The sequence below is a fragment of the Myodes glareolus genome, chromosome 8 (genome assembly GCF_982192425.1).
Source record: "Myodes glareolus chromosome 8, mMyoGla1.1, whole genome shotgun sequence".
Taxonomy (NCBI): Eukaryota; Metazoa; Chordata; class Mammalia; order Rodentia; family Cricetidae; genus Myodes; species Myodes glareolus.
In genome coordinates, this window is record NC_142033.1 from 89,431,476 (window position 1) to 89,454,957 (window position 23,482).

Sequence of the window (23,482 nt, forward strand, 5' to 3'; positions counted from 1 at the left end):
CTGCCTCAACTTCCTGAGTGCTGAGTTTACAGGCATGTGCCACCATACCTGGCTCTACATATGTTCCTGACCGGTGGATTGCTACCAACTTCCTGCCGATTGTAGACCTCGAGACTACAAACTTGACTTTCAGCTTCTCTCAGACCTGTCCTGGGAACTCAGAAAGACGTGAATTCCGCAGAACTGCCATGATACAACGGAACATAGCCCAGGGCTTCTGGGATGGTCTACATTCTTTTTGGTTTAGAAGACATGATCCTGTGGGAAAAAGTCATTAACAATGAGGTTCTGGGAACACTGCCAGAACAGGGATTTTTTTTTTTAAAGTGAGAAAAGGAATAAATTATAGAAACTACAAAGAACAAAGTCAGTTTTGTAAATTTAGTATAAAATTCAGTAATACTCCTACAATCGTTTTAATTTATACATTTTAATTTTTACTTAATAATGCCTCGTAGTTCAGATTTCCAGGGGCACAAAGGGTGAGTAGCGTGACGTCTCTCCTGTCAGCCCTTGAACGCCCAATGGAGATGGCCAGTGTGGCCGGCTTCTTGAGTTTTCTTTCTAGAGACATTCTACATGGTGTTAGGAATTTTAAGTCTCATCTTCAATAAGAGTTCATCCTCGAGAGGACAGGCACACTGCTCTTCGGTGGCCGCCTCCAGCCAGCCTCTCCTTAGACAAGCTACCAAGATATTTTCATACCAGTATTTGGAAAGCTACCTTTGCTTGTGATGAAATACACATAAAACTTAGCGTTTAGACAACCCGCATGTGTAGAGTTGATCGTCACTAAGGACATTGGAATTGTGGGGCAGCCATCACTACCCAGACCAAGGGTGCTTCCATCATTCCCAAGTGAAGCTCTCTCTGCTCTCATTGGATTGAGGCTCCCAGGTTCTCAGCCACCCCAACCAGCCTCTGGCACACAAAAGCAGAACACATATTTTGTCCTTCTGTGACGACCTGTTTCATTAGCCTAATGCCTTAAAGGTGCATCTATGCTGTAGTGTACATCAGAGGATCATTTTTTTAAAGGTTTATTTATTATGTATACAATATTCTGTCTGCATGTATGCCTGCATGCCAGAAGAGGGCACCAGAACTCATTACAGATGGTTGTGAGCCACCATGTGGTTGCTGGGAATTGAACTCAGGACCTTTGGAAGAGCAGGCAATGCTCTTAACCTCTGAGCCATCTCTCCAGCCCCAGAGGATCATTTTTATGCCACTCCATCCTATAGATATCACATCTTGCTTATCGACCTGCCTGCTACTGATAGATGGACATTTGCATTGCTCCTAGCCTTCACCACGCTTTCTTTCTTCCAAGAAGGCTGGGTTTGAGGCAGGGTCACGTGTAGTCAAGGCTGTCCTTGAACTCCTGATCCTCTTACCCCCACAAGTCATGGGCTGACATTACAAGTGTGCCTAGCTCATGGCCTTGTTTTTAGTATTTTCTCAAAATGAAAGGGCCGTGGTTTCTTCCTAGGTTCTCATCTTTGGAAACATACCTGCCGGTGCCCATATGCCTGTGTTCTCTAGTCAAGATGTCAAGGAGGGGGGCCCTGCTGACTTGAAGGTGTGCACATTTTAAATAGTCAGTGGCGCTGCAGTGTTCTCTGAAGTGTGTGCCAGTCCTCGTTCCCAACAGTCTAGAGGGAAACCATCCGCCCTGCTCCTGCCCCAGTGGCCCCCCAGGGAGGATTTCTTTTCTCTTAGGGTACTTTTGGAGTTGTCAGGAAGACATTGTCATGACTTTGAAGGCCAGTCAAGATGTCAAAAGTACCAGGGTTAAGAACCTTATTCTCATCCTCATCAATTCCTGGCAAAGCCAACTGGCTATTACTTGATTTTCAACTGGGTGGGCACCCTTAGGATATGACTGCTCATGCCAGCTTTCCCTTCTGTGCCCTGCCTGTTTGCGGACCCGTCCGTGCTCTAACAGTTCAGACACACTGTTTTCAGGAGTAAGGACACTTACGTGGGTGTGCTAACGTAGGTCTGCCAGTACTTGGGAGATTCAGATATGAGGATCGGGAGTTCTAGATCAGCTTTGGCTGCACAGCCAGTTCAAAGCCAACCTGGGCTACATGAGACTCTACTTCAAAAAACCGAACCAAACTAAAACCAAACCACAGTTCTCTCCTCAGAACGATGGCGACCAAGTGAAGCGGCATGCTTGCAGCGAGAGTTATACTATGTCATTTTTACGCTGAGCAAGAGAAACACTGCTGATGGGGTCTGGATTTGGCCTGTTAGTTTCAAATTTCTCCTAAATCCAGTTGGAACCCAAGTCACCAGAGAGAGAGAACAGTGCTGGGATTGTTAGCGGTCGACAATAGGAAATACTTCGCGTTGTGAAAGCATAAACTAGTTTTTAGCAACTAATGGATGGAGGTTAAAATTCCGAGGTCTGCTCAGTGGAGGTGCTAGCGATTTTTTAAGGTCAACTTGCCACAGGCTAGCGAAGTCACTTGGGAGGAGGGAACGTCGATGGAGAAAATGCGCCCGCCTGATTGGCCTGTGGCGTAGTGTATTTTCTTGGTTGGTGATTGATGGGGGAGGGACCAGATGACCTTAGGCAGAGCCACCCCAGGGCAGGTGGTCCTGGGTGCTGTAAGAAAGCAGGCTGAGCAAAGCCCTGAGGAGAAGCCAGGAAGCAGCACTCCTCCATGACCTCCGTGTTAGCTCCTGCCCCCAGGTTCCTGCCCCGACTTCCTCCCATGATGGACTGGGATGGGAGACGGTAAGGAAAAATAAACCCTTTCCTCTCCACACTGTTGGTGCCATGGTGTTTAAGACAGGTGAAGTGCCGGAAAAGCTTTGAAGACATGAGGTCTGGGACTGGCTGATTTCAGGGAAGCTGTTTTGAAGGAGACGGTCAAATCTTTATCTTTCAGCAGAAACCAAGCTAATGATTTCTATCGAGCGATCGTCCTCCCATTAAGATGACACAGAGTAGCACTTAGAAATTAGAAGCTTGCAGAAATGGCCACTTCAAGTTTTACCCAAGCAGGGTGAGAGGAGTCTGTCCTCTTTGTGGTAAAAGGTCACCCGGGCAAGCCTCCCCAAATCTTAACGTTTATCTTTTGAAGATACAAGAACCTTCTTTTATTCAGCAGAGCACAAACAGGACGTGGCAAACATGCGTGCCGACATGGGAACCCATACATGGTCGGTGGTGATCGGAGTCGAGGAGTCAGTGTGGACACCCCACGGTAACGGTGGGCACACCAGATCTCTAGGAGATCCAGGCAAGAGGACAGATGATTGCACCGGCATCACTTTTTAAAAGAGTTAAAACGTCGTCATCATGGTGCGTGCGTGTGTGTGTGTGTGTGTGTGTGTGCATGAGATGTCAGGGGACTTATTTAGGTTGGACAATAACTTTTAGGCATTTGTTTTCTCCTCCCACTGTGGGTTCCAAAGATCAAACTCAGGTTTCCAGGCTTACTCTTAGCCACTGAGCCATCTCACATGGGTCCCATCTTGTACCACGGCTGGTTTGTACTTCATTAACTGCACACCGGGGCATGAGGCCAGGAGTCCCACAAGGTAACCCAGAGTATCAAATCTTTCCTAGATGTGAGGGGGACAGAGGAAGAGAGATGGCAGAGTGACACTCACCACATAATCCAGGACACCAGCACCATCGTTGCCTCATTGAAGGAATTGAAGAAGCGGATGAGCTCTTCTCCCTCGGGGCCTAGCTTCTTGAGAGCCACTCCTAACACCAGGGCAAAGAGGACCAGTCCTAAAATGTTCATCCCGTCAATGTCGGTGACAATGGGGATCTGCAGATAAGAAGAGATAGACGCACGGTCAACTGCAGAGGGGTCACTTTGGAGTGGGTCTGCTTGGGGTCTGGGGCATTGTGTGTAGAACAATCAAACGCTTATATTTCATTTAACCTTCAGCGAGTCAAAACCAAGGGAGCAGAAAACAATGGGAGATACAGTCGGAGGTTACACGAAACCAACAAATAAAAATTTTACCTACAGGCCTGGAGAGATGGCTCAGTGGTTAAGAGCACCGACTGCTCTTCCAGAGGACCCAGGTTCAATTCCCAGCACCCACTCAGCAGCTCACAACTGCCTATAACTCCAAGATCTGACACCCTCACACAGACATACACAAAGGTGTTGAACTTTCCAAAGAGACCAAGTTGATGTAAAGTCAAGAAAAACACAGTTTTGTTTTAACTTTACCAAGTGTCATTTGCCATTCCAGAAAGGTGCGTTGGCAAGACAAAGTATCAAAATCCAAATCCCTGGCACAACATGTCCACCTGCAGGAGCAGCTGTGGCATTCTGGGTTACCGTGCACATGACAGATAGGAAAGTATTGGCTTAGCACCTATTTTCAAAAGATGCAAAACAAAAGTACTAACACTATTAGGCGAGATTTGCCTTACTGCTTCTGTCTATTTGTTTATTTTTGTTATTCTGAGATGGGCCCTTCGACTATGTAGCCCAGGCTGACTTGAAACGCTGTCTCAGCCTCCTGAGTGCTGAGATTTTAGGACCTACAGTGGACAGACTTTATTATGTTTATAGCAATGGGTTTTACCATGCTGCATGGTCGGGTCTTCACCCTGGGCTCCGGGTCCCCTTGCCTCACTTCCACAAGTCACCATGCTTTTTAAATACTTAATTTTATGTCTGAGACAGAATCTTTCTGTATGGCCTAGGCTATCCTGGAACTCACAGTGATTCTCTTGCCTCAGCCTCATAAGCGCTGGGGACAGTGCCCTATCAGTACCAGGCCCCACTGCTTTTTAAATCCAAATTTATTCATTCCAAGTAGATGGAAATACACAAAAACTTGGCTATATCTTCTAAATTGTCCATTTACACGGTAAAATATGTATTGGGTTATTATGTTATTTTTATTTCTCCCCTATATCGTGTTAGTTTCTTCCAAGCTCTGTGTATGCGCCGTCGCCTTCCATGGCATTAGGAAAGAGCTTACAGACCTCTGCAGATTCCTGTGTTCTAGACACTGGCATTGGGCCATGGTGGGAAGGCGCAAACCTAACCCGGAGGCTTTACATATCCCATTCAGAACCCCCAGTTTCCAACCCCAGTAAGGAAAAGACATATGGCAGACATCCTTCATTAAGGAAGCTGATTTGCTTTCCACACCCTTTCGCGTTCGTCTGGAGATCCTTACCTTCTCGTAGGTCACGTTCCCGGAGCTGGTGTTATGGGTCACCACTGTGTAACTGGTTGCAGACTGATAGAGAGGAAGAGAACCCATCGTCAGTGAACGAGTCTAGGGACCCACCCGGAGGCACCGAGGGCATAGTGAGGTCTTATTCTACTGCTATTCTGTGAGTGTGCTGGGCAGGCTGCACCTGGCTGGCCTGACACTGACCTCTGAAGCCTGCACAAAAGTTCCATGAACACCAAGGCAGCACGTCCTAAGAAGCTTTTGAGTGAGTTCGCGGCCCAAGGAAATAGAATTCCCACCTGTTCCTTGGGCAAAAGGTTAAAGAAGAGATACACACTTTCCTGCTGATAGATTGGTACTCTGACAGCTCATGCTTCAGATTACTAGATGTTTGGCACAAATTCCAGAAAGCTAAAGTCCATCACGTTTTATTTTTCATTCATATATTTATGCTCCGCCGTGTTCCAGAATGGCTCAAGTGTGGCTGCTCTTTGGCATCTGTTTCTAATCTGGTGTGAGCTGTCACCTCCAGAGGAAGGGACATAAGGCAAGACAGTGTCTGCTGGCCAAGTCTCCCAGGGCCCTGGCCTACTGATGGCTGAGTAGACACACCTCTGCAAGGTGTGCACCGCATCTCTGTCCCCACTACTGAGTGGGCTCTGCAGGAGCCCAGTTCTCATCACAGGTACTGAGGACGTGTGGCTCCAGAACGGTCAGATGTCCAGACAGCACAGACCCAAGCGCCTGCTTGTGTCCATGTTTGATGAGCTTTGGCTTCTCTCAGCTTTACTAAAGTTTTGGAGAGGCAGATGTATTCAGTTGTCTCATGATCAGGGTGGCAGGGAAACCAACCTCACCCCATCCCTTTTGTGACAAGCACCAAAAGCTCTATGTAGCTACTGTTCTCTTTACCTCACATTATATACAGAGTTCACCCCGTGCTCACATGCAGATTAAAAATGCAAAATAGGTAGTTTTCTTCTGTGTAAAAAATATGCAAAACAAAAGACTAAGAAAACAAAAAGTAAGAACTTTTTTTTCTTACAAAAGGCAATTAGATCAAAATGCCTGGACCGATATCTACTCATTTTCTGTGTGAAGATTGGCTAAAGATCTTTCTTTTCCATGCTGCTTAAAAAAGGGGGAAATCTATAAACAACCTGAACATCCAACAGGGCACAGGCAGAAAAGTGTGTTATATTCTTATAGCCACCAACTTCTAGGTGAGAGGAAAAGGTTCGTCCTAGGCTGCCAAAGAAGGGGTGCGTCCTAAAGCTTATCTGTGCACCTATACCTGGGAGCAAAACATTTGCATAATTGTGTTTAAAATCTGCATTCACAGGGGTTAGGGAAATGGGAAGAGCACGGGCTGCTCTTCCAGAGGACCCAGATTCAATTCCCAGCACCCACACGGCCGCTCACAACTGTCCCTAACTCCAAGGGATCCAATGTCCTCTTCTGGCCTTCCGAGGGCACCAGGCATGCATGTGGTGCACAGATATACATGCAGAAGAACATTCAAACACAGAATTAACTAACTAACTAACTAATACACCAAAATGTCAGTGAAAAGTTATTCTAGGTAGTGACTGTGGGAAGATTTCCTCCTACCTCTTCTTCTTTTATTCTGGAACACATACATCAGAACAAAAATACTATTTCTAAAAATTCTACAATGTTTAGGACATTCTCCAAACAATGGTTTGGGGGGCATTTTCTAAAGACTGTAGGGGATTTTAAAGACCCCTTTCTATATTTTAGAGTTTTGTCATTTCTTAATTTTGTTCCAAGTATCCTTCTATAGAAACGAACGCTAATGTTTACTTATAACAAGATCCCTTTGGATTGTTCTAGAATGTCTGTGAAGAGGTTCCTCTGGCCTCCCAGCTCATCCTCACGGCGCTCCCATCTCCCTTATTATCGCTATTAATGAGACTCCTCTCCAGATTTCACAGGGAAGCCCCCCTCCCTTCATGGTGGTTTGACTCTATTATCGATTGTCCATTCTTTGTGTATGTGTGTGTGTATGTGTAATGCTCTCCTTCCCTCGATGAGGCCTGATCATGATTTCAGGGCCATTTCTCCAAATAAGACTCATTCCTGAAGGGTATGGGGATGGTCTACAGTAGGACCCATCCTTACTCGACATTATCACATTCTGGGCATTAATTTATACAGTTCCTCGATCAAAGTTTCATGTATTTGACAAAGTAGCAAACCTTACCGTAGAGAATGCTGCAACCACAAGATTGGAAGGAAACAGGTTTCTGTTGAAAAAGAAAGCATTTGGTCAGGATTGTATATTTGTTTTTTGCTTTGTTGGTGTTGCTTTTCTTTCTTTTTTTGGTTGTTGTTTTTTGTTTTGTTTAGCACTAAGGTTGGATAACTTGGGGCTTTGCATACAACAGGCAAGTGTCCTGCCATTGAGATATATCCCCAGCTCATTCTTTAAAAATTTTTAGTATCTCACATAGCCAAGACAGCCTTGAACTCGCTGGGTAGCAGAGATGATGCTGAACTTCTGAGCACCACAGGTTTGGGGTTTTGTCATTGTTTTAAGATTTTTATTTATTTATTTATTTATTTATTATGTATACAATATTCTGTCTACATAAGATTGATATTTATGCTCATGGCCTTTAATCCCAGCACTGGGGAGGCAGAGGCCAGCCTGGTCTACAGAGTGAGTTCCAGGACAGTCAGGGCTACACAGAGAAACCCTGTCTCAAGAAACAAAAACATATTTACTTTTATTACTGTGCGTGTTCGTGCATCCTCTCGGTCAAGCACGCATCTGTGCAGGCACTCCCGGAGGTCAAACAGGGGCGCTGTATCCTGCAAAGCTGTAATTACAGTGGAGTCACCCTGATGGGGCCTGGGAACTGAACGCTAGTCCTTCACAAGGGTAGTCAACCCTCCTAACTGCTGAGCCATCTCTCCGCTCCCAGGGATTTTTATTTTTTTAATTGTGAAACAAAGTTTACTGTGTAATTCAGGCCGACTTTAAACCCTCCACCTTCCTTCCTCAGCTTTCCAAGAGTTGGAATTACAGGTGTCTATCACTACACCTGCTGAACCAATGGATTTTGTTTTGTCACAGTAACTGAGATCTATTTATGGAACTGAGGGACTTTGGAAGGGAGGGTACCAGGGTTCTGAAATTTGTCCTGCCAAGTACAACAAAATCCTTTACGAGTAACTTTCTCAAAACCCCTTGACTCCCCCAGTGTTCAGCATGATAATAGCCTTATTTATAACCACCTGAGCCTGGACTAACTCCAACCAGGAGACTGTGTTTTTTCATTTTACAATTTGAACATACGTTCAAATTTCCAGGAATACAACTACTATGTAGATTACGGGATAATGGTTTGTTTTGTTTGGAAAGTCTCCAAGAATTACTCATCTTGCTAAGAAAATGTAGCACTAGTGGCAAATTATAAGATCTGAGTCCTTCCTTTTCCACTGAAGTCCAAGCATTAGCCTGCAAGTCTGCTTAGCAGTGATTCTTTTTTAAAAGCTTTTATTGATTTTATTGAGCTATATATTTTTCTCCCCTTCCTTCGGCCCTCTCCCATGCTCCCAATTTACTCAGGAGATCTTGTCTTTTTCTACTTCCCATGTAGATTAGATCCATGTATGTCTCTCTTAGGGTCCTCATTGTTGTTTAGGTTCTCTGAGATTGTGGTTTGTAGGCTGGTTTTCTTTGTTTTTGTTTTTTTTTGTTTAAAAACCACTTATGAGTGAGTACATGTGATAATTGTCTTTCTGTGTCTGGGTTACCTCACTCAAAATAATGTTTTCTGGATCCACCCATTTGCTTACAAATTTCAAGATGTTATTTTTTTCTGCTGTGTAGTACTCCACTGTGTAAATGTACCACATTTTCCTTATCTATTCTTCAGTTGAGGGGCATTTAGGTTGTTTCCAGGTTCTAGGTATGACAAACAAAGCTGCTATGAACATAGTTGAGCACACGTCCTTGTGGCACGATTGAGTATCCTTTGGATATATACCCAAAAGTGGTATTGCTGGGTCTTGAGAAAGGTTGTTTCCTAATTTTCTGGGAAATTACCACACTGACATCCAAAGGGACTGTACCAGCTTTCATTCCCACCAGCAATGCAGAAGTGTTCCCTTTACTCCACAACCCTCCAGCATGAGTTGTCATCAGTGTTTTTGATCTTGGCTATTCTCACAGGTGTAGGGAGGAATCTCAGAGTTGCTATTTGCATTTCTCTGGTGACTAAGGATGTTGAGCATTTCTTTAAGCGTCTTTCAGCCATTTTAGATTCCTCTGTTGAGAGTTCTCTGTTTAGGTCTGTACTCCATTTTTTTTTATTGGATTATTTGTTTCTCTCAGTGTCTCTGCTACTGAGGTTATATTTAGGAAGTGGTCTCCTGTGCTAATGCGTTCAAGTGTGCTTTCCACTTTCTCTTCTATAAGGTTCAGTGTGGCTGGCTTTATGTTGAGGTCTTTGAACTATTTGGACTTAAGTTTTGTGCATGGTGATAGACATGGATCTATTTTCATTCTTCTTTTTCAAAAATCAGGTGTTCGTAGGTGTGTGGATTAATATCTGGGTCTTTGATTTAGTTCCATTGGTTCTCTTGTCTGCTTTTATGCCAATACCAGGCTGTTTTCAGTACTGTAGCTCTGTAGTAGAGTTTGAAGTCAGGGATTGTGATGCCTCCAGAAGTTCTTTTATTGTATAGGATTGTTTTGGTTATTCTGGGCTTTTTTGCTTTTCCATATGAAGTTGAGTACCGTTCTTTTTGAGGTCTGTGAAGAATTTTGCTGGGATTTTGCTGGGCATTGCATTGAATCTGTAGATTGCTTTTGGTAAGATGGTTAGCAGTGATTCTAATCAGAAAGAGGGGTCCAACCTCTGATACATAGAATTTACGTATTTTTTAAAAGACTTGTTTACTTATTTGTGTCGTGGATATGCTCACTCGGCATGTGTGTACGAACACACACTATGGTCACACATGCTGACGCCAGAGGCTGAAGTCAGGTGTCCTCCTCAACCATTCACCACCTCATTTCTGTAAGAAGAGGTTTCTCACTGAATCTGGAGTGAACAAATCCCCAAATCCCAGCAATCCTATCCCTTCTTCTCCTCAGAGCTGGGGTTAAAGGCACATATGGGTGCCTGGTTTGCTCCATGGGTGCTGAGAACCAGACTTTGGTTCTCCATGACATGCAGCAGTCACTCTAACCACTGACCATTTCTCCAGCCCTGCATTTCCATAGTAAACACATTTCTGGGTGGCTGGAGAGTGGTTCTTAGTGGTTAAATGAGTTTTTAAAAGAACTAAGTTCAAAATAATTTTTACTGATTTTTTTTAAAAAAGACATCTCACTATATAGACTAAGCTGGCTTTGAACCCATGGAGAGTCACCTGCTTCTGCCTCCCATGTGCTGGGACTAGCTCCTTTGGAGCCAGTAGGATGCTGGTGTTTATTTACAAGCTACTACACTCCAACTGTGTACTTCCAGCAGGAAGAGGAAGTCTGGAAGGATGAAAGGTTCAGGGTCATCATCACACTGATGCTGATGCTGGACTTGCCCACCAGTTCTGACTCCTGTGATGTGGGTAGGAATGGCCCCCATGGTCTCAGGCTTAGCCCACAGGGACTGGCACTATTAGGAGGTGTGGCCTGGTCAGAGTAGGTATGGCCTTGTTGGAAGAAGTGCGTCACTGTGGAGGTGGGCTCTGAGGTCTTTTTTTAAATTAAATTAAATAAATTAATTTATTTTACATCTTGACCACAGTTTCCCCTTCCTTCCCCCGGCCCCTGACCCAATCTACTCCTCCATTTCTGTTCAGAAAGAGGCAGGCCTCCCATGGATATCAACAAAGCATGGCATATTAAGTTGCAGTAAGGTTAAGCACCTGTCCATGTATTAAGACTGGGCAAGGCAACCCAGTATGAAGAATAGGGTCCCAAAAGTCAGCCTGGGCTTTGGGGTCTTATATGCTCAAGCTATGCCCAGTGTGACACACAGTCTCCCTTTGCTGCCTGCAGATCAAGATGTAGAACTCTCAGCCCCTTCTCCAGCTCCATGTCTGCCTGCATGCTACCATGCCTCCTGCCATGATGATAATGGGCTAAACCTCTGAACTGTAAGCCAGCCCCAAGAGATCTCTTCAAAGCAACAGAAATCCTAAGACATTCCTGTAGTTGAGGTGAGATGCTGAGTTCATTATCAACTTGGCAGCACCTAGCAGCATGTGGGAGAAAGGGCGTTCCTTTCAGGGATTATCTTACTTGGTTAACTGAGGCGGGAAGACACAACCTAAGAGTGGGTAGAGCCGTTCCCATGGGGTCCTGGATTGACCAGAAAGAGAGCGTGCGCTTAGCACACACGGTCACTATTCTGTTTTCTGATGTGGATGCAATGTGCTCGGCTGCTTCAGGCTCCTCCCACCTTGGTGGACTCTACCTTGAACTAGGAGCCAAATAAACCCTGTCTCCCGCAAGTCGCTTCTGTTAGGGTGTTTTATCACGGCAACAGGACAAGAAGACAGCACTGGGGTGCTGACCCCGGATGGTGGGGTTACAACCCCGTGGCGGGCAATCTAAGATAGCGTTTCGGTATTCGGTTTTGCGTAATCCCCTTTCCTTGTGTGATGGGGTCGATGACTTCCTTGTAACTGGTACACGGCTCCAAAAGCGGTAGGACATCCCTTCCACGGTTTGGTTACCTAACACCAGAGCTTCCCATCCTGTTAGCATGCTCTCCTGCCAGCCGTCTGAGCTCACGCACTTGGCTACAGGAAGCAGCTCTTCTGGAAAGCCCCACCTGACGAGGAACTGAGGGTGGCCTCTGGCCAACAGTCAAGTAGGAAACATGGCTCTAAATCCAAACCTCAAAGAGCTAAACTCTGCCAACATCCTCCAGAGGAAGTCTCCCCGAGATGAGCCTTCAGATGAGAGCCCTGGCCTGGCTGAAGCCTGACTGTGGTCCTCTAACAGAAGGAAGCCGAATGCCAAGATTCTTGCCTCACAGGTCTCTGGGATGAGACCTGGATGGGGGTTTAAGCTGCTATATTGCAGTCATCTGTTATGTGGTACTAGATAGCTATAAATGTATAAATGAGATAAAAATCAACCCCCAAACTTCTTCAGAAGTCTCACTGTGCTTCCAGAGGGTAGCCAGCATTTACAGCCCACACCTCCTGGTTTATGAAGCCTGAATCGGTTTCTGTATCCTTAAGAACAATCAGCAAGTACACACCTACACAAGAGCAGAAAAATGGTGATTCTTGGCTGAATTAATTGCTGATAATTGTGACAAATTCTTACCTTGGGCATATTTTCTTTAAACAAGCAGATGTGGACTGAGCGTGTAGCTCAGTTGATAGCATGAATGAGCTGGATTTGGTCCCCAGCAGCACTTAAACTGGGCACATACCTAAAACCCAAGCCCTTGGGAGGTGTAGGCAGGAGGATAGGAAACTCAAAATCGTCATTGGTTATTTCGTGAGTTTAAGACTGGCCTGGGTTACATAACCCTCCCCCCCACCTTTCTTTGAAAGATAAACTAGCAACCTATATTGGCTAGTATTTGGTATATCTGTGAGCAGCAATGCATTTGCCTTCTTTTCCTTACAAACCAACTTCCTATCGCATCTGCATCCTGGGGCTAGGTCTGGCATCTGCTTCTGCTTGCTAGTCTCCTCAGGAGCAGCGAGTGCCCATGCCAGCCTTCCCCGTCTTTACCTACTACTTGCCAACTCTCAGTTCCCAGACCCAGCTGGCCAGAGAGTTCTCTTTCTGCGAGGACAAGGAAGTTGTGGAGACTGCCAAGCCAGAAAACCTCCACTTTCTGACTTGACTAGTTTTATGTCAACTTGACACAAGCTAGACCTTTCTCAGGGGTCACAGGGGTCACCTAAGACCATCGGAAACCACAGGTATGTACGTTTTGATTCACAACAGTAGCAAGATTACAGCTGTGGAGTGGCAATAAAAATAATTTCATGGTTGGGGGTCATTACACCATGAGGAACTGTATTAAGGGGTCTCAGCATTAGGAAGGTTGAGAACCAATGGGCTAGAGTCATCGGAAAGGAGGGAACCTCAGCTGAGGAAAAAAAAAACCTGTCTCCCTAAAAATCCTGCCATAGGGCATTTTCTTAATTAGTGGCTGATAGGGCAGGGCCCAGCCCACTGTGGGTGGTGTCAATCCTGGCCTAGTGTGGTCCAGGAAACTCCTGCATGGCCTCTGCATCAGCTCCTGCCCCCAGGTTCTTGCTGTTTGAGTTCCTGTCCTGACTTCCTTCAATGAGGAACAGTGATTTGAAGTATAAACTAAATAAACCCTTTCCTCCCCAAGTTGCTTTGGTCATACCGTTTTATCACAGCAATAGAAACCCTAACTAGGAAAATCTTTCCCACAGGGAATAATTTATCCTGCAAATGCTTCCTATGATATAGACATAATACAGGCAAAAGAAGAACTCCCGAACCCCCCTCCTGCCGCCCCTCCAAAAAGAAAAAAGGGTAAAGGTCAAAAGAACTCAGTGTATTTTGGCAGCTCAGATACATTCAGCATGACTCAGCACTGTATGCCTGGGTATCTGTCCAGGAGAGGTGGAAATATGTATCTGCGGGAGGGCCTGCGCGCATGACAGCACCGTGTCCATCACAGATGAGAGAGCAGACTTGGTCGAGCAATACAGCCGAGCACCAGCTGGCAGTAAAAGAACCCAACGGATAAACATAACAGCACAGAGCATCTCAACAGCACGGTCCTGGGCAAAAGGAGTCAAAGCAAATACACACTGAGCAAACACTAGACAAACTCACGGGACACTAGAACGTAAAGCTAATGGTTATTTAAAAAAAAAAAGTCAGCTGTCCAAGGCCCAGGTGAAAACACTGAGAACATACGAGCTAGTGAGGACAACTTCATTCCGTGTGGTGATTTTGGTGACGGCTACACGAGCCATTCATGTCTCAAAGTTCACCAAACTGTATGATGCCTGCCATGGGTACCTTTCACTGCATATAAACCATAAACCATGTCATAAAACTGTTTATAAACAGTCAAGGAAGGAAGGAAGGAAGGAAGGAAGGAAGGAAGGAAGGAAGGAAGGAAGGAAGGAAGGAAGAAAGAAAGAAAGAAAGAAAGAAAGAAAGAAAGAAAGAAAGAAAGAAAGAAAAGCTTGTAATCCTAGTGCTCGGGAGGTAGTGGTAGAGGCTCAGACTGTCAAGGTCATTCTGGGTTACATTTGACCCCAAATGTACTCAAAAAGGTACAGTGACAACTGCAAAGAGGATCTGACAGTGACACACACACACACACACACACACACACACACACACACGCACACAGGATGGCCAAAGTCTTAGTTAACAGATCTTAAGCCCTCAGGTGGGTGGGTGGGTGTGCGCTCGGCTTTCTTGAAGCCGTGTCTACACTCCACGAGAGAATAACTTGAAAGGAGGAATTATTTCCTGACTCCAGGGTTTCCTAAGGTTCAGTGTTTCCCAGCAGGGAAGGCACGGCACTTCACAGCAGACAGGAAGCAGTGGAAGAACTCCTGGGCTGGGCGAGACCCAGCTCCGAAGAACACTGACTCCTGGGAGCTCCTTCCCCTGCCAGGCTCTTCCAGTCCCCCTGTCCCCTAACAGCCCATTCAGATTTTGAGTCCCTCGGTGAATTATCCACTCCTTACATCAGAAACCTCACGACCCACCGCCCTGGGAAACTCCCTTACGGCCACATTTAGGAGCGTGCCTTCCCCATTTCCGAGGTTCTCCTCAATCTGTTTAAGTGGACAGCAAGATTAACCCTCACAGGGCTCACCTAAAACCTACTTCTTCCACTCTGTGCCCTGGCTGTTACGCACCAGGGGTTGGAGGGCCTCCCTCTGGCTGGCTCCCAGGAACTGCAGCGGGAAAGCACAGCTATTCATCTCAGCCCACGCTCCTGGCCTCCAGCAACAGCTGCTTGCCAGGCAAGCAGTTTCTTCCTTCAAAGCTTTGTCTGTAGGCGCTCTCCCCACGTCGTGGGCTTTCAACACCGAGCGGCAAAGGACTCTGAAGGTGACTTTTCACCTTCCCAGGGCCCAGAGTCATGAAGTTGATCTCCTTCCCTTCGTGGTTTACTGGGATCAGCTCTGTCCAGTAGGAGTACTCGTATGCGTATTGTCCAGTGGTGACTGTGGCTACTGGACACTTTCGGAAGCAGGCAAGCATAGCTTTGCAGGCTGGGACTCCGCTCGATCTGGGCTATGCATACTTCCATCTAATAATACGCTTGACAAACTGGGCCCTTTACCTGCATATCCTGTGTACACAACACACGCCTCTGAACAATGCACCTGGCAATGTTAGCAACCTAAGTCCTTCTCCACCGGCATCACGCTACATCACATGCCTCCACAAACAATGGACTAAGTTTCTCCTCCCCTCAATGGACATCAAACACAAACAGGTTCTATTCAAATGTATTTTCAATGCCTCCTGTAAGCGGGTAAGAGGGCCAGTCTCTCCAGAATTAGTTTGTGTGAATGAGCATAGGACAAACTGTGTCCTTTGCATGAATTGTTAGGGGGAAAACTACTTACTATCTTATACCTGTGCTTAACTGGGAATGCATATGATTAAAATTAGAATTATAGATTAAAAATAAAATTATAGAAAATGTGCACAGTGAACAAAGGTTTACATTGCGTTATTCATAACAGCCCCAAGTGCCATCCATTAATGTCAATCAAAAGACTGTCAGTTAAAACAGTGCCACCCCACCCATGCTATGCCCCTTAGCAGCCAAACTCTTCTTTCTCTATTTCATTTATTAATATATTTTATGTGCATGGGTGTTTGGTCTGTGTGTATGTGTGCCTGAAGAGGCGAGAAGAGGGTATTGGATCCCCTAAACCAGGAGTTACAGATGGCTGGAGGCTACTATATGGATACTGGGAACCAAAATTGGGTATTCTTCAAGAGTTTAGTATGTGCTCTGACCCACTGAGCTATTTTTCAGGCCCCTCTTCTTTCTCTTGAATCCCACCAAAGGCAGTCTCAGACTGCAACTGGGGCCCTTGACTAACCTCACCCATGTGGCCTGCTGTTTTCTTTCTGATTGGTACTATCACTTGGCTTTCGAATAAAGTTTCCTTACTACTTTGTAGGTCAGTATAACCCTTTATTTTAATTCCTCAAATAAGAAGCCAATAACCTGAAAACACTTAGACTGGTCATTGATAATCAGTTAACAATGCAACTGAGGGAATGAAATTTTACTTACTTGTAAATTTATTATTTTATTTTGAGACAGGATCTCACGTATCCTAGGCTAGCCCTGACTATGCCGGTAAGGATAGCCTAGAACTTTTGCTCCTCCCAAGTGCAAGGATCACAGGCAAATGCTACCATGTCCCCTTTATGCAGTGCTGGGGTCCAACCCAGGCTTCATGCTAGAATTCTAGGCAAGCTCTCTACCAGCTGAGCTACCTCCCTGGCCCTAATTTCATTTAAGTAACTACACATGACTAATGTATGTCCCCGCTGGGCTGCATACACATGCAGTTCTGAGACCCAGAATCTGAAACAGTCTTTCTGGACACACCTCTAGATGCACTAGATCTCCCTGAGCATAGGTCCTTTGTTTTTGTTTTTTGAAATACAGTTTTATGTAGCCGAGCGTCCTGTCTCTACTTTCCAGCAGCTGGAGTTCCAGGCGTGCACCATCATGCCCAGCTGTGCTTCTAACCCCGGGCCTCTTCGTCTTACCTAGCTTTCCATCTATCCCTTCTTTCTGTTGTTTGATCCCATTTGCCTTGAGTTGCAGGACACCGTTCAGGCATTAGACCAAAGTGTCTCACACATGAGTTGGCCACAAAAAATCAATTTATTGGCAGCAGTACAGAAGGGATCAAGTACCACACTGAAAACAGTGTTTGTTGTAACTTGCTGTGATTTGTATACATGGGTCTGGGGAGCATATATATACATGCTATACATATACAATATATATATTGTAGATGCCGTACTATGAAAAGTATGTCTCACTATGGGCCAAAATGAAAACACAAAAATGCCGAGTGTACCATTCAATCCAGAGAGTCAGTCACTCTGGCCAAACCTGGGCAGAGTGAATAGACAAGTCTTCACAGTACAGTATGAATCTCTGGATATCTCACTTAAACAGGAAACCAGGTGTGAGGCACATCTGGACTGGCAAATAGAGAGCTCAGCTGGGGTGCCAAAGACCCACAAGCACCGTGCGAAAAAACTTCAAAAAACGTTTCTTCTGTATACACCTGGCGCTGTCTGCCCTTCTGATCTATTGTCAAGGGCGGTATACGCATTTCCCTGCTCTCTATAAGAATATGACATCGTGAACTTTATTTCCCTGTTCTCTATAAGAATATGACATTGTGAACTTTATTTCCCTGTTCTCTATAAGAATATGACATCGTGAACTTTTGTTCTTTGCTGTTGTTGCTGCTTCAGAAGTATTTCCTTTTATTTAAGTTCAAAACTTCTTTACTAAGTCTGAGGGAACTTCAAAGACTCCAGAACAGGATACGGCATGGTATGTATATCTGCTAAGGATTTATTAGCCCTGGTGTTTATTGTCTCAGACCTAGTTAACAAAGATGTCTCCCTTCAGATCTTGGCGCCCCCTATGAGGATGGAAGCTGAGGAAGGGCTGGGATGGGAGACTGGCAGTGCTGGTGTTGGTGATAATAGTAGGCATGCGCGCATGTTCTCAAGCTTGAGGTCAGCCTGAGCTATGGCGTGAGTTCCAAGACAGCCAGGGTCAGCGTGTGAAATCTTGTCTAAAAATAAAAACCAAAACAACAACAACAAAAGGGGGGGGGGGAACTGATCTAGAGACTCCCTAAGCCCAGGAAGCATTTCCAGGTAGCTTGGGCCTGTTTCCTGTCAAGATACTGGAATCAAATCAAATCTGAGCAGATAGAAGCCACTGTTCCATCACGTAAGTGCTTCATCCAAAGGCCCAGCTGGAAGGAGTAGGCACCAACCTGGCTGAACGGTAGTTCCTCTTCTTAGTTCCTCTTTTGCTCACAGCAAACATCTCTGAGACAGTGGCAGCATTAGACCAGCCATGTAATACCATTATCATACATGTTGCTTTGGGGAATGAGCAAGACAAATGGCCAGGAACCACGGGGCAGAAGACCCATCGTTCTCCTAAACCCACCCCATCCCTGGTGATGAGGGTCAAACTCAGGGCCTTAAGCATGCCAGACAAGCCCTCTACCACTGAACTATAAACCTCTCTCTTGGTTAAAATCTCACTAGTAGCCCAGGCTGGTCTCAACGCTGGAGATGCTCTGGCCTCTGCCTCCTGAGTGTTCTGAGCCCTCTCATCCCTAATGTTCGTCTCAGTTTCCTACACTGGAAGGCAGGATTGTACCTCCTGCCCTGCCTTGATCAAGTGGAGCTAGTTGGGAGAAGTCTTAGAAAACGCTATTCCACCCTCACGGGCCAGAGAAAGCGCTTCCATGCCTTCTCTGTGACGGGTGTGGCCCTTGTCACTGAGAAGTTACACCTACATTGACCCTTATTGACTCTTAAGCCATGGCACTGGGTCACCATTCCCTTCGAAAGCAGGAGCTGAAGGGCGTGGGTCTAAAACCACAGCTGTGAAGCAGTAGAAGTCCTTCCTCTGATGGCAATGAAGTGTATTTCATGCCTCGAGGCCCCAATCTCTGGTCAGTTCCTTTTGCAGAGATGAAAGAACATTATGAAGGCTCGCTGTGAGTTACCAAGAGATGCACAGATGAACATCCTGGGCCACAGATCATTAAAAAAAATCCTGGAACCCCACAATTGCCTTCCCTCCCTGAGGCAGCTGCCCCGATACAAGCCAAAGGGGCTCTGGACTTCAGCAGGTCTCATCCTCTAACCCAGAAGTAACTGCAGTTACTCCTCAACCCTTAAAACTCTCAGACTATCGAGCTGCCTGGTGGGGACCAAAGGCTCCAATCCCCATAGGCTACCTCCACTTGCTCTTTGCAAGAATTTTTTGGTCCTTCTCATCAGATGTTTTTTTCTCAATACCATGTCTCAAGCTTTTTAGTTTTGTTTTGGATGAACAGTCTCTTTCTTAAGTGGCAGACAGTTGTCACATTTTCCAAATGAAGACATGGAAACAGGAGAAAGGCAAGTCGCTGGCCCAGTGTTTTCTGGTTTTCACCACCTCAGCAGTGACTCAAGACAAAACATACCACTAAAACTCAAAAATCTGGAAGGGGAGCCAGCTGGACTCCTCACTCAAATGGACCCGGTTGGATAAGTAAACGCCTGCAGGCTGCTGTTTCCCCATCTGTGAACTTTGGATTAGTGTAGAAACGGAGAGGTGAAGCTCTGGAAACTACACCATACCATCTCGGGATGAAATACAACCTCCAAGTGAAAACAAACAAACAAACCAGCAAAGCTAAGTGAAGACTTGCCTCAACCTTCTGGAACTCACACCTTCCTACAAAGAAACAATGTTAGACACCCGTCCTGACGGAGTCAGCAACCTGTCCCAAGCCCAAGGGAGAGTTATGTATCTGGGCAACGGGCCCCACATAACTAACTCCAGGTTTATTATTATTGGACACATCCACAATTCTGCAGAAAATTGCCAACTTCCTTCACAGACCAAGGGCAGAGAAGCCTCAGATTGAAAGCTTCAGAGGCAAATGTCACTCAATGTGCCAGAAGCTTTGGAGTACTGTCGGGGAGAAAAATAAAGACTTTCGAGTCATGATGGGAACAATTTTCAAAAAAAAAAAAATCAGTGAGAGCAGCCCATGTCTAAAGAGTAGAGCACAGTGGGAAGGCAGACTAGCATCCCCACCTAACGGAAAACTGGTTCCAGCCGAAAGCTGTGGTCTCCAGTCTTTAAAGGTGTGGCCAGAATGCAGCCCGGAGGCAATTTTGATATTTCACTGTAAAGGACAGCAGTAGCTGAATTAACTCTAGGTGATATGAGCGCACGTGGCGGAGAGCATTACCTGAGTAAGTCGAGGAAAGAGTCCACCGTCTCTTTGGAGACCGGAGGAGACCCCGAGTCATCCAGCCCCAGGCTGCTGGACTGGAGGGTCTGTGCGCCCGCCCCTGGCTTGATGATGAACGCCAAAGCGACCGCGAGTGCAGAGGCGCTCAGCGTGGTGAGGCCGAAGTAAGCGACCGCGATGCCGCCCAGACGCCCGAGGGAGCTGGCATCTAGGGAGGCGGCGCCCGACACCAGACTGCAAACTACCAGCGGCAGGATGATCATGCGCAGCATGCGGAGTAGCATCTCGCCGGGGAAGGCCAGGTAGGTGATCTGAGTGCGGGTGAGCTGCAGCCCGCGCAGCGCCGCGCCCATGCCGGCTCCCACCAACACCCCCGACACAGTGAGCAGCACCAGCGCCTGGCGCCGAAAAAAGCCAGCGCAGCGTTGCGTTTTGCTAGCCGCCGGCTCGGGCGTGCGGGGCCCGGCTGCAGGCTCTGCCTGGGTGCCGTCGAGGTAGCCGTTGGTCTCGCTGCTCTTCTCCATGTCGGCTGCCCGCCGCTCCAAGCTGCAGCACGCAAGGAACTTGGACTCGGAGAAAAGACCGGCTTCCAATGAATGGATCAGGCGGAGACAGGGGCCTGTGCCAGCTGCGGCTCCGTAACTCTGTGAGTCCCTACGGGAACAATTTCTGAAAAGATGAGGAGACGTGGGCTGTGGGCTGTGGGCTGAAATCGAGGCAGAGCCCACCGCGCCGCGCCCAGCCTTCTTTCAGAGCCGCTGCTGGCTGGAGATGATGCAACGCTGGAGGCGCGCGGGAGGCTGCAGCCTAGGAAGGAGCTCCGGCCCCGCCCATGTCGCCCCGCCCCCGAAACTACGACCAATCAGAGCCCTGAGACTCGGGGCCCCCGACATTCCCAGGCCCCGCCCTCCTAGAGGCGCCGCCAGGGGAGTGAGACAGGCAGGCGGGGCTCTCCCGAGGCCGCGGGGCGTGCGACTGTCGGCCAATCCTGTCGCTCGGTCGCTTCCCGTCCTGGATAACGGAAGCGGCTCCCGGTGTAGGCGGAGGTGCGGCTCGAGAGACACCCTCCAGGGCTTCTCCACGCTGCACACCGTCCGGGCCTCGCGGTGTGCATGGAACGCCGCGGTGTTTTCACCCCGGCCGGTGGACGAGAGTGCCCGCCCTCCGCTTTGTGGCAGGGAAGGTCCACCCTCCCTCCTGCGGGAAATCCTTTCTTCCAAAGGTCCTGTGTGCTTCCGTGAGGTGAAACTTGCTTCGGTGCAGAGACAAAGGAGTGGGTGGATGAGAAAAATCTCATCGCGTGCACGCACAGGACTCTAGCAGAACGTTTAACTCTTAGGTGGCCGGGAACTCCGGTGGGCTCTAGCGTCAAGGTTGCGCCATCGCACGCACCAGCTCACTCCGGGGCGATTCCTCGGGTCTCTGGGCAACAGCCTGGTGTAAGACGCAAAACTCAGAGAAACAGAACTCTGACTTTCGGTGGCGTCTCTGCCACATAACCTCAGCAGAAACACAAGTCACCGGATTTTAACTATCTCCTCCCAGGGCTCCAGACTTGGCACGACAACAGCACAACCAGGTGTTTGGCCAGTCTGAAAAACGGTTTCATGTGGTTACAGTCAATGGATTTTTTTTGGGGGGGGGGATTTCGAAACAGGGTTTCTCTGTTCTGGAACTAGCTCTTGTAGGCCAGGCTGGCCTCGAACTCACAGAGATCCGCCTGCCTCTGCCTCCCGAGTGCTGGGATTAAAGACATGCACCACCACAGCCCGGCAGGATTTTTTTAAAGGAAGAATAAATTTATTTACTATTTTTTATTTACTATCTCGACCACAGCAGACAGAAGGGAAACTGCTGCAGTCATTTAATATATAGCTTATTTATTTAATTAATGTATAGCTTATCCTATCCCACCCAGATGCCTAAGAAAGTCTGAGGTGTAGCTAACTTAAAATAAAGTTGAAGACAATGTGCAGACAAGTAATCCTTAAAGCATGTCATAACGGATACCTGTGTGCAAATCAAGATGACCTCGTGAGGAACTTTAAGACGTTGTCCAGTTTTTGAGAAAGCGAAAAGTTCCCTCCTTGAAGGCCTTTAGCTGTCGGGTAGAGCTTGTTGAAGTAGAGGCTCATGGGTGGGAGGGTGGTGTGCACATTAGACGAGGACCTGTGCAGGTTTTTATCTTATTCCCCAGAACATGATTTATCTCTCAGTGTGCAAGGATGAGTAATTTCTACAGACCCATACTCTTCACTTCCAAGTATCTCTTCCTCCCTTTGCTTAGGCGGTAACTCTAATGCAAAGACTGAAGTGGGTTTCCAGCTGTCCGATTTACACCTCCACCCAGACATCCTGCAGCATCTCAACTCGGCACACTCAGAACTGATTTATGATTGCCTCCCTCCAGCCTGCTCACCCGTTTCTGTTACCGCCGTCATTATGATCTGCCTCTGCGAACCTTCAAATTGAAGTCTTCTTTCACTGATCAGTTGTCAAGACCCAAGGATACTCCTTTTGTAATGTTTACCAGGTCCTTTCTCTCTTCCACTCCCGATGATTCCTTATTATTATTTTTTTTGGCAGATTATTCCCATGTAACCCAAGCAGTCCCTGAACTCAGCCTCCCTGCCTCTACTTTTCGATAACATGTATGTGTCACTGAACCTTGTTTATTTCCCTTCTTCTAAATCTAGGCATTAAACAATTACCATTTTATGTATTTATTTTCTGATGTATATGTGTGTACCTTTGTGGAGGCCAGAGGAGGGTGCCAGGTTTCCTGTTCTATCATTCTTTGCCTTATTCCTTTGAAACACGGCCTCTCATTGTACCTAGAGCCAGGCTGATGACCAATAAGTCACAGCAATCCTCCTGTCTCTGCACTACAGCCCTGGGGTTACAGGAGTGCATGGCCACATCCAGCTCTTTGAGCAGGTGCTGGGATCTGAACTCCTTCTCACAGAGCCATTTCTCCAACCCCCTTAGCAAGGCTTTTGAAATTTTGAGATTTTGTTGTTGTTGTTTTGGGTTGTCTTGAACTCTCTAGGTAGCTACAGATGACCGTGAATTCCTAATCCTCCTGACTCCACCACACAAATGCTGGACTCATAGGTGTGTGCCACCTGACTTGGCGGAACCCAGGACTTTGTGTATGCTTCACTATTCCTTTAGGACAGGGTCTCTTCCTGAACCCAGGGCCAGTGACTGCTTGACTAGGCTAGATGTCATCAGGCTCCTGCCTCTGTCACCCTTAGAGCCGAAATTCTAGGTGAACCCAGGACTCGGATTTGTTCAGCATGGG

The 23,482-nt window shown here is 46.9% G+C and overlaps 1 protein-coding gene across 1 annotated transcript in view; it reads right to left on the minus strand.

Moving 5' to 3' along the window:
- Slc1a4 (solute carrier family 1 member 4) overlaps positions 1–20,973 on the minus strand; it is a 29,247-nt gene extending 8,274 nt beyond the window's left edge. The window contains exons 1-4 of the mRNA XM_048435490.3: positions 20,176–20,973; positions 7,400–7,442; positions 5,176–5,238; positions 3,631–3,797 (exon numbers count right to left, since the gene is read on the minus strand). Of these exons, the coding sequence (XP_048291447.1) occupies positions 3,631–3,797; positions 5,176–5,238; positions 7,400–7,442; positions 20,176–20,702 (800 nt within the window). The 5' untranslated portion in view covers positions 20,703–20,973. The remainder of the gene's footprint in view (positions 1–3,630; positions 3,798–5,175; positions 5,239–7,399; positions 7,443–20,175) is intronic.
- Between the last annotated feature and the right edge of the window lie 2,509 nt (positions 20,974–23,482).